A 12,038-nucleotide genomic window follows, 5' to 3' on the forward strand; every position below is an offset into this window, starting at 1 on the left:
ATAACATTATTTAATAATAATGTAGTTGTGATTTCTTTTATTTTCTTGGTCAAACTTGCCCTCTCCTTCCGGGGTTGCACTTGCCACGAGGTTATTGTTTTAACTTTTAACCAACTTGCATCATGCGGCTTATTTCATCCCTTTCTTAGAGTTTTCCTTTTCATATCAATAATTCAATTAATTTAATTCCACTTTCCATTGAACCATCTCAATATATCTCCACTTCCTTTGATTTTCTCAAGCTTTCCACAAGTGGATGCTACTTAAATTAATAATAATAATAATAATAATAATAATTATTATTATTATTATTATTATTATTATTATTATTATTATTATTATTATTATTATTGGAAAGTTCATTGCTGTTTCAAAGAACAAGTAGACAGAAAGTTGATATTATAAATGAAAAAGAAGGGAACCTCTATTCCTTCAATTTTCCATTTGTTTCATGAAGGTCATAAACGATGGCTGCCATGACCATAGCTTCTGAAAACTTGCTCTTACTTCTTTCTGTTCTTGTCATCTTCACGTCTCTAGCCACCTCCCAACCAGATTTTGTACACTATCTCTGTAAAGACAACAATGGTAACTACACAGCTAACAGTACCTACAGTTCAAACCTCAATACCCTTTTGTCCAACCTCTCTTCTATCATTGGAACCAGCAACAACTACCAATTCTACAATGTCTCCAATGGCAAAAGCACAGACAAAGTTAACCTGATCTGGATGTGCAGAGGAGATGTTAATAAAGACCATTGCCTTAGCTGTTTGAACGATTCAAGAATCCTTCTGCCAAATGTTTGTCCAAACCAGAAGGAGGCAACAGGGTGGTATGATTACTGCATGTTGCGCTACTCGAACCGGTCCATATTTGGGATCATGGACTCCAATTGGTGGGCGATACATAACAACATGCATGTAAATAATGTGAATGAGTTCAACCAAGTTGCAGCAGATTTGATGCAAAGTCTAAGAAGCAAAGCTGCTGCAATTTCTGGTGATTCTCAGGTCAAGTTTGCTGCAGGAAATGCCAGCGTAGCGGCGGGATTTGAACACGTGTATGCTCATGTACAGTGCACTAATGATCTGTCTGAGCTAGAATGCAATGATTGCTTGGCTGAAAGAATCTCCACCATCCCAGATTGCTGTAATGGAACCGTACGTGTAAGAATTTTTACCCCCAGTTGTAATCTTAGATATGACACAAAGTCTTACTTTGATTCTCTAAGCGTTCTCTCACCTCAATCATCTCTTTCTCCTGCTCCATCATCCACTACTGCCACTGCTACGCTCAAACAAGGTTTCTAAATTTATTTTTAGTTACATGAAATGCAATAGAATGTCTCATTTAGTGTTAGATATCTATCTATTTATGTGAATCTATTTAAAAGCTGTGTTAGATATATAACAATTCATGTGTTTCTATCTAACTGCTTGAACTTTTCAAATAAATGGTTTCTACATTGGATTTTGCAGGAAAGAGCAACTCATCATCAACAACTGTGATTGCCATAGTTGTGCCGGTCGTCTCCCTTATTATTCTGCTGCTCATAACCTTTGTCTGCATCTATTTCAGAAGGAAGAAGAAACCAACCAAGTATTTTGAAAGTAAGTCAATAATAAGTGGTGCCTACAATGTGGTATTGAATTGTTCACTACTTAACCTCATCAACAATATATAGACAAAAAACTAATAATACTTGAATTCACCTAATTGATTAGATTTTTTCATTCTCATAATTCTTCTTACTATTCTTACCCAGCTCAAGGTGAATCAGAAGCTGACTGTGAAATTGAACCTATTGAGACATTGCAATTCGACTTTCAAACCATCATGGACGCTACAAATAACTTCTCAGTTGCAAATAAGCTTGGAGAAGGTGGATTTGGAATTGTCTACAAGGTAGATAAAGCTCAGATTGAGCTTAGTTATAGCCTCTATCAAAACAAATAGTATTATGTTTGAGTATAAAAACTCTTGTATATTTTCAGGGTAGGCTACCAAATGGCGAAGAGGTTGCTATCAAAAGATTGTCAAGGAATTCTGACCAAGGAGATATAGAATTCAAGAATGAGCTGCTATTGGTAGCAAAGCTTCAACATCGAAATTTAGCAAGGCTACTTGGCTTTTGTTTGGAAATAGGAGAGAGGATACTGGTCTACGAGTTTCTTCCCAATAAAAGCCTTGATTACTTCATATTTGGTAACTTAGAATTTCCTCTTGGCTACTCTGCGTTTCTGTTACTTTCATATCTCTTAAAGGAATAAAGAAATAGTATCAACATTATTGAAATATTATGTAGATCCAATCAAGCGTTTACTTTTGGATTGGGAAGGACGCTATAAGATTATAGAAGGAATCGCTCGAGGTCTTCTTTATCTACACGAGGATTCATAATTGCGTATTATCCATCGTGATCTAAAAGCAAGTAACATACTCTTAGATGAGAAAATGAATGCAAAGATATCAGATTTTGGTATGGCAAGGTTGTTTATTGAGAATCAAACTCGAGGAAACACACTTAGAGTTGTTGGAACCCAGTAAGTACTATGATATACCTAAGAGCAAATAAATTTTCCTAATTACTATATACCCTCAGCAACAAGAGTAAAAGAAAACTTTATGCTATCTCAATCTAACTGGGTTTATAATTGTGTTGACATGCAGTGGATATATGGCACCCGAATATGCATTGTATGGACATTTTTCAATAAAATCAGATGTTTTTAGTTTCGGTGTACTGCTTCTTGAGATAGTGAGCGGACACAAAAATGGAGACATTCATAATGGCGAGTACGTAGAACATCTAATAAGCTTTGTAAGACTCCTATCTTTTAAGTAACAATTTCTTAACTTTAAAATAGTCCATAATATTTTACATTTGAAGAAAAGATAAAAGAAAAATAAATAACCTTGTTTCTATTGTCCAAAACCTTGCAGACTTGGAAAAAATGGATGGAAGGATCTGACTCAGTCTCAGATATTGTAGATCAAACATTTTATAGTAGTAGATTCAGAAATGAAATAACGAGATGCATCCATATTGGATTGTTATGTGTTCAAGAAAATGTAGCTGATAGACCAACCATGGCTACGGTTGTAATGATGCTTAATAGTGAATCGGTCATTCTTCCCATCCCTTCAAAAGCAGCATATGTTACTATGAATAATGCCGGAGATTTATCGAATGGAAGAAGATTAGGTGAATCAGGAAACTATGCTCTGCAAACATCATCAGGAGCAAATGAGGCTTCGATTACTGATCCTCATCTTCGTTAGATTCTCTACGTTGGGTCCTGTTTTGTGTTCTTCCAAACTCAATATTACTTTTTATTTGTTTCATGTTCTGTTACTCGGAGGTTGTGGCTCTGGTCTGGTGACTGTTGTCTCTATTTCTTGTAATGCAAGTTTTGAATTCAATAATTTTGGCTAATGTAGTAACAAAAAAAAGAAAGAGTAGCACGTGGGGGGCATTTAATCTCCTTTTTTCTGTTCCTGAACTCTCTCGAGCTTCCTATCCTTCTTTATCTCTCGTTTCTTTTTTCATTCTTTCATACAAGAAACAACAAAGTCTCTCCTTCCCTTCATCTTCTCTTCTATCCTATTTTGATATCTTCTTCATTTCAAAAATTTTTATTTCAACCACAACACACTAAATTTCATTTTATCCTTCTATTTTATCTCCATTTTAATACATCATTTATAACCAAAAAAAAAATTTAATTTTCACAATCCTAAATAAAAGAGTTCATCTTAATGAGTAAAGGAAGCATTCAATTTTTTGAGTTTCAGTTATTATTGAGGCTTCAAGATAACTCTTTGACTCAATAATTAGCTATATCTCTAATTTTTGTCATCTCTATACATGTGAATATAGCAAAATCCGAATTAGGGTTATTAAGATTAGAAAATTTGGGACTTTTATCAAAGTGAATAAGATTATGTTAATTGACAACATTAGTAGCTCACAAATATCATTATTGTCATATTTCTAGAGTTGTAGAGTTATTGGACATCATTCGATAGCTCGTTGACGTGCTTAGAGTTGCTTCCAGTTTCTTAGAATCAAGTTGTGAGTGGATATTATGTCTATAATTATTTTTAAATATACTATTATTACTATTTAAATTAAATCATTATTTTTAGCATTTGAAATTATTTGATTGTTGTGATTTTTGAATAATTGAAATGGATATCGATTTCTGAAAAACTTATAATTTTATAAAGATACACACGGGACGATATTTATATACATCTCAGATAGGACTTGATTGTGTATTGATGCAGCATGGCCACGTTGTTGCCTATGCCTCGCGACAACTCAAGAAGCATGAATAGAATTGTCCAACTCATGACCTGGAAATGGCAGTGGTTGTTTTGCATTGAAGATTTGGAGACATTACCTTTATGGTGAGACTTGTGAGATCTATACGGATCACAAGAGTTTGAAGTACATATTTCAACAGAAAGATTTAAATTTGAGGCAACAGAGATGGATAGAGTTGCTAAAAGATTATGATTGTACCATTTTATATCACCTTGGAAAGACAAATGTTGTAACAGATGTCCTCAGTAGGAAGTCTATGGGTAGCTTGGCCTATATCACTCTTGCAAGGAGAACAATTGTTGAAGAAGTCTATCAATTGGAGACCGATGGAACTCAATTTGAACTTGGAGAATCAGGAGTTTTTTTAGCACATGTTCGAACCCAATCTTCCATAATAGAACATATCAAGGCTGCACAGAGTGATGATCCGAAACTAAGAAAGCTTATGAAAGATGTTTGCAATGGGAGGAACGCAAACTTTTCTCTTGATCAAGATGTTTTGCGTTGTGGTCAACGCTTATGTGTGCCAGATAGCCACGACTTGAAGAAAGCTATTTTGGAGGAAGCTCACAATTCTAAGTACACAGTTCATCCAGACTCCAATAAGATGTATCAAGATTTGAAACAATTATTTTGGTGGGAAGGCATGAAGAAAGACATAGGAATTTTTGTTTCTCATTGCTTAACTTACCAACAAGTTAAAGCTAGGGGTGGCAAAGCGGGCCGGCCCGCCCCATAAACGGGGCGGACCGGCCCGCCCCGTCAACTAAAATAGGTTCAAAATGCTAGCCCGCCCCGCTTTATGGCGGATTGGCGGGTTGACGGGCTAACCCGCTTGACTCTTTTTTTTTTTAAAATAAAATTTATTAAAATTAACCAAAAAATAATAATTAAAAAATCAAATAGAAATAAAAAATAGTCAAATTATAATATACTTTTTTTACTATTTTTTTTATTTTTAACTTCAATAAAGTTGTTCAAAATAATATTTGTTAATAGAATCATCTTTATTTTAAAAAACAAGTCACATAATTTGAGCATATATACGAAATTGTAAAATAAAATAAATAAAGTTAATAACTAAAAGAAGAATAAAAACAAAAAATGAAAAAAAGGTGTTTAAAAATTCTATAATTATGATTTTTATAATAGTAATCACTTTTTTTAAAAAAAATAAAAATCTTCGGCTCGGCGGACCGGCCCACCCCGCCCCGCCAAAATCCGCCAATTTAGCGGTACGGATTTGGCGGTTTTTTTTAATTTGGCGGGCTCCAAATCCTAGCCCGACCCGCCTTTTTTTAGCGGGTTTAGCGGATCGACCCGGCGGGTGGTAGGCGAAATTGTGAACAATACTTTTTCACAACTCAAATAATCCCCGGTAATGGCTCCAAGAACTTGGTGCGCTTAATACCATGGCATTACACAACTTCGCACAACTAACCAGCAAGTGTACTGGGTCGTCCAAGTAATAAAACCTTACGTGAGTAAGGGTCGATCCCACGGAGATTGTTAGTATTGAAGCAAGCTATGGTCATCTTGTAAATCTTAGTCAGGCAGACTCAAATGTATATGATGATGATAAACGAAAATAACAGAAAAGGTAAAGATAGAGATACTTATGTATATCATTGGTGTATGAGCTTCAGACAAGTGTATGAAGATGCCTTCCCTTCCGTCTCTCTGCTTTCCTACAGTCTTCATCCAATCCTTCTTACTCCTTTCCATGGCAAACTTGTGTAGGGTCTCACTGTTGTCAGCAGCTACCTCCCATCCGCGCAGTGAAAGCTAATGCAGAGCACTCTGTCACAGTGCCGCCAATCACCGGTTTGGTTCCCTCCCCTACCGGAATAGAATCACTCTTTTGCGTCTGTCACTAACGCCCAGTAGGTTACAGGTTTGAAGCACGTCACAGTCATTCAGTCATTGAATCCTACTCAGAACACCACAGACAAGGTTAGACCTTCCGGATTCTCTTGAATGCCGCCATCAGTTCTTGCCTATACCACGAAGACTCCGATCTCATGGAATGGCTGGCTCGTTTGTCAGACGAGCACTCGGTTGTCAGGCGATCAACCATGCATCATGCAATCAGAAATCCAAGAGATATTCACTAAAGCCTTGAATGCTTGTAGAACAAGAATGGTTGTCAGTCATCTTGTTCATAGGTTGAAGAACAAGTGATATCTTAGATAAAGAACAAGCGGAGTTGAATGGAAGAACAATAGTAATTGCATTAATACTCGAGGTACAGCAGAGCTCCACACCCTTAATCTATGGTGTGTAGAAACTCCACCGTTGAAAATACATAAGAACAAAGGTTAGGCATGGCCGAATGGCCAGCCTCCCAAAGGTCTAAGATAGCATAAAACAAAGATAGCTACTTAGATGTCGTCTCCAGACTCTCTAGACTCAATAGTAAAAGGTCCTACTTATAGAAAACTATTACATAGATGAGTAAATGACATAAAAATCCACTTCCGGGCCCACTTGGTGTGTGCTTGGGCTGAGCAATCAAGGAAATTCGTGTAGAGACGTTTTCTGGAGTTAAACGCCAGCCCCCATGCCAGTTTGGGCGTTTAACTCCAACTTTTAATCCTGTTCCGGCGTTTAACGCTGGAATTTCTGAGGCCGGATTGCTTCGCGGGTTTGGGCCATCAAATCTTGGATAAAGTATGGACTATTATATATTGCTGGAAAGCCCTGGATGTCTACTTTCCAACGCCGTTGAGAGCGCGCCAATTGGGCTTCTGTAGCTCCAGAAAATCCACTTCGAGTGCAGGGAGGTCAGAATCCAACAGCATCTGCAGTCCTTTTTGGTCTCTGAATCAGATTTTTGCTCAAGTCCCTCAATTTCAGCCAGAAAATACCTGAAATCACAGAAAAACACACAAACTCATAGTAAAGTCCAGAAAAGTGAATTTTAAATAAAAACTAATAAAAATATACTAAAATCTAACTAAAAGATATCAAAAACATACTAAAAACAATGCCAAAAAGTATACAAATTATCCGCTCATCACAACACCAAACTTAAATTGTTGCTTGTCCTCAAGAAACTGAAAATCAAATAAGATAAAAAGAAGAGAATATGCAATGAATTCCAAAAACATCTGTGAAGATCAGTATTAATTAGATGAGCGGGGCTTTTAACTTTTTGCTTCTGAACAGTTTTGGCATCTCAATCTCTCCTTTGAAATCCAGAATGGTTGGCTTCTTTAGGAACTCAGAGTCCAGATAGTGTTAATGATTCTCCTAGTGAAGTATGATGATTCTTGAACATAGCTATTTATTGAGTCTTGGCTGTGGCCCAAAGCACTCTGTCTTCCAGTATTACCACCGGATACATACATGCCACAGACACATAATTGGGTGAACCTTTTCAGATTGTGACTCAGCTTTGCTAAAGTCCCCAATTAGAGGTGTCCAGGGTTCTTAAGCACACTCTTATTTACCTTGGATCACAACTCTTATTCTTTCTTTTTCTTTCTCTTTTTTTTTCTTTTTTTTTTTTCGATTTTTTCGATTTTTTTTTTTTTTTTTGAATAGCTTTTTCTTGCTTCAAGAATCATTTTATTGATTTTTCAGATCCTCAGTAACATGTCTCCTTTTTCATCATTCTTTCAAGAGCCAACATTCATGAACCACAAATTCAAGATACATATGCACTGTTTAAGCATACATTCAAAGAACAAAAATATTGCCACCACATCATCATAATTAAACTATTATAAAATTCAAAATTTATGCAATTCTTCCTTTTTCAATTAAGCACATTTTTATTCAAGAAAGGTGATGGATTCATAGGACATTCATAACTTTAAGGCATAGACACTAAGACACTAATGATCATAAGACACAAGCATGGATAGCATAAAGCATAGAATTCGAAAAACAGAGAGATAAAGAACAAGGAAATCAAGGAATGGGTCCACCTTAGTGATGGCGGCTCTTCCTTGCTTTTGAAGGTCCTATGGAGTGCTTGAGCTCCTCAATGTCTCTTCCTTGTCTTTGTTGTTCCTCCCTCATGATTCTTTGATCTTCTCTAATCTCATGAAGGATGATGGAGTGTTCTTGGTGCTCCACCCTTAGTTGTCCCATGTTGGAACTCAACTCTCCTAGGGAGGTGTTTAGTTGCTCCCAATAGTGGTGTGGAGGAAAGTGCATCCCTTGAGGTATCTCAGGGATCTCATGGTGAGAAGGCTCTCTTGTGTACTCCATCCTTTGTTTAGTGATGGGCTTGAGGTCATGCCTTCTTAATTGAACCGGCTTTCCTCTTGAGTCTTGCCTCCATTGTGCGCCCTCTTCACATATGACTGTGAGGACTTGGTCCAACCTTTGATCAAAGTTGACCCTTCTAGTGTAAGGATGCTCATCTCCTTGCATCATGGGCAAGTTGAACGCCATCCTCACACTCTCCGGACTAAAATCCAAGTATTTCCCCCGAACCATAGTAAGATAATTCTTTGGATTCGGGTTCACACTTTGGTCATGGTTCTTGGTGATCCATGCATTGGCATAGAACTCTTGAACCATCAAGATTCCGACTTGTTGAATGGGGTTGGTAAGTACTTCCCAACCTCTTCTTCGGATCTCATGGCGGATCTCCGGATATTCACCCTTTTTGAGTGAAAAAGGGACTTCGGGGATCACCTTCTTCAAGGCCACAACTTCATAGAAGTGGTCTTGATGCACCTTTGAGAGGAATCTATCCATCTCCCATGACTCGGAGGTGGAAGCCTTTGCCTTCCCTTTCCTCTTTTTAGAGGTTTCTCCGGCCTTGGATGCCATAATGGTTATGGAAAAACGAAAAAGCAACGCTTTTACCACACCAAACTTAAAATGTTTGCTCGTCCTCGAGCAAAAGAAGAAAGAAGGGAGTAGAAGAAGAAGAAATGAGGAAGAGGGAGATGGAGGTGTATTCGGCCAAAGGGGGAAGAAGTGGTGTTTAGGTTGTGTGGAAATGAAGGGTGTAAAGAGGGGTTTATATAGGAGAGAGGGGGATGAAAGTTCGGTCATTTGAGGGTGGGTTTGGGAGGGGAAGTGGTTTGAATTTGAAGTGTGAGGTTGGTGGGGTTTTATGAAGGATGGATGTGAGTGGTGAAGAGAAAGATGGGATTTGATAGGTGAGGGGTTTTTGGGGAAGAGGTGTTGAGGTGATTGGTGAATGGGGGAAGAAGAGAGAGTGATTGTAGGGTCCTGTGGGGTCCACAGATCCTGTAGTAGGGTCCTGTGGGGTCCACAGATCCTGTAGTGTCAAGGAAAAGGCATCCCTGCACCAATTGGCACCAAAATCCACGTTTTGGGCCAATTCTGGCGTTAAACGCCGGGCTGATGCCCATTCCTGGCGTTTAACGCCAGGTTTTATACCTTTACTGGCGTTTAACGCCAGTTTGGTGCCCCTTTCTGGCGTTAAACGCCCAGAAAGGTGCCAGACTGGGCGTTAAACGCCCAACAGCTAGCCTTACTGGCGTTTGAACGCCAGCTTCTCCTCCTCCAGGGTGTGCTGTTTTTCTTCCTGTTTTTCTTTTTGTTTTTGCTTTTTTCATTGTTTTTGTGACTTCTTATGATCATCAACCTACAAAAAAGATAAAATAATAAAAGAAAATAGTTAATTATAAAACATTGGGTTGCCTCCCAACAAGCGCTTCTTTACTGTCACTAGCTTGACAGAGGTCTCTCATGGAGCCTCAGAAATGCTCAGAACCTTGTTGAAACCTCCCAACACCAAACTTAGAGTTTGAATGTGGGGTTTCAACACCAAACTTAGAGTTTGATTGTGGCCTCCCAACACCAAACTTAGAGTTTGACTGTGGGGGCTCTGCTTGGCTCTGTTTTGAGAGAAGCTCTTCATGCTTCTTCTCCATGATGATAGAGGGATATCCTTGGGCCTTAAACACCATGGATTCTTCATTCACTTGAATGATCAACTCTCCTCCATCAACATCAATCACAGCCTTTGCTGTGGCTAGGAATGGTCTGCCAAGGATGATGGATTCATCCATGCACTTCCCAGTCTCTAGGACTATGAAATCAGTAGGGATGTAATGGTCTTCAACCTTAACCAGAACATCCTCTACAAGTCCATAGGCTTGTTTTCTTGAGTTGTCTGCCATCTCTAGTGAGATTTTTGCAGCTTGCACCTCAAAGATCCCTAATTTCTCCATTACAGAGAGGGGCATGAGGTTCACACTTGACCCTAAGTCACACAAGGCCTTCTTGAAGGTCATGGTGCCTATGGTACAAGGTATAGAAAACTTCCCAGGATCCTGCCTCTTTTGAGGCAGTTTCTGCCTAGACAAGTTATCCAGTTCTTTGGTGAGCAAGGGAGGTTCATCTTCCCAAGTCTCATTTCCAAATAACTTGTCATTTAGCTCCATGATTGCTCCAAGGTATTTAGCAACTTGCTCTTCAGTGACATACTCATCCTCTTCAGAGGAAGAATACTCATCAGAGCTCATGAAAGGCAGTAGTAAGTCCAAGGGAATCTCTATGGTCTCAGTTTGAGCCTCAGATTCCCAAGGTTCCTCATTGGGGAACTCACTGGAGGCCAGTGCACGCCCATTGAGGTCTTCCTTAGTGGCGTTCACTGCCTCTTCTTCCTCCCAGAATTCGGCCATATTGATGGCTTTGCACTCTCCTTTTGGATTTTCTTCAGTGTTACTTGGGAGAGTGCTTGGAGGAAGTTCAGTAATTTTCTTGCTCAGCTGACCCACTTGTCCTTCCAAGTTTCTAATGGAGGATCTTGTTTCATTCATGAAACTTTGAGTGGTCTTTATTAGATCAGAGACCATGGTTGCTAAGTCAGAATTATTCTGCTTAGAACTCTCTGTCTGTTGCTGAGAAGATGATGGAAAAGGCTTGCTATTGCTAAGCCTGTTTCTTCCACCATTATTATTGAAACCTTGTTGAGGTCTCTCTTGATTCTTCCATGAGAGATTTGGGTGATTTCTCCATGAAGAATTATAAGTGTTACCATAGGGTTCTCCTAGGTAATTTACCTCTTCCATGGAAGGGTTCTCAGGATCATAGGCTTCTTCCTCAGATGAAGCATCCTTAGTACTGTTTGGTGCATTTTGCATTCCAGACAGACTTTGAGAAATCAAATTGACTTGTTGAGTTAATATTTTGTTCTGAGCCAATATGGCATTCAGAGCATCAATCTCAAGAACTCCTTTCTTCTGACCAGTCCCATTGTTCACAGGATTCCTCTCAGAAGTGTACATGAATTGGTTATTTGCAACCATTTCAATCAGTTCTTGAGCTTCTGCAGGCGTCTTCTTCAAATGAAGAGATCCTCCTGCAGAGCTATCCAAAGACATCTTGGATAGTTCAGAGAGACCATCATAGAAAATACCTATGATGCTCCATTCAGAAAGCATGTCAGATGGACATCTTCTGATTAATTGTTTGTATCTTTCCCAAGCTTCATAGAGGGATTCTCCATCCTTCTGTCTGAAGGTTTGGATTTCCACTCTAAGCTTACTCCATCTTTGTGGAGGAAAGAACTTTGCCAAGAAGGCATTGACTAGCTTTTCCCAAGAGTCCAGGCTTTCTTTAGGTTGAGAGTCCAACCATATTCTAGCTCTGTCTCTCACAGCAAAAGGGAATAGCATCAGTCTATAGACCTCAGGGTTAACCCCATTAGTCTTGACTGTGTCACAGATTTGCAAGAACTCAGCTAAAAACTGATGAGGATCTTCCATTG

General features: G+C 38.7%; 1 protein-coding gene, 1 non-coding gene and 1 pseudogene across 2 annotated transcripts; all 3 read left to right on the forward strand.

Annotated features, from left to right (window-relative positions):
• Positions 1–456: 456 nt before the first annotated feature.
• Positions 457–3,471, forward strand: LOC130947564 (cysteine-rich receptor-like protein kinase 29; annotated as a pseudogene).
• A 1,118-nt stretch (positions 3,472–4,589) lies between these two features.
• On the forward strand, positions 4,590–5,072 carry LOC130950190 (uncharacterized). The gene has a single exon (XM_057878723.1). The coding sequence runs from the start codon at positions 4,590–4,592 to the stop codon at positions 5,070–5,072; it is 483 nt and encodes a 160-aa protein (XP_057734706.1).
• Positions 5,073–11,710: 6,638 nt separating this feature from the next.
• On the forward strand, positions 11,711–11,814 carry LOC130953797 (small nucleolar RNA R71). The gene has a single exon (XR_009075957.1). It is a non-coding gene; the product is annotated as a small nucleolar RNA R71 (small nucleolar RNA).
• The last annotated feature ends 224 nt before the right edge of the window (positions 11,815–12,038 follow it).

This window comes from Arachis stenosperma, chromosome 9 (assembly GCF_014773155.1).
Source record: "Arachis stenosperma cultivar V10309 chromosome 9, arast.V10309.gnm1.PFL2, whole genome shotgun sequence".
Classification (NCBI taxonomy): Eukaryota; Viridiplantae; Streptophyta; class Magnoliopsida; order Fabales; family Fabaceae; genus Arachis; species Arachis stenosperma.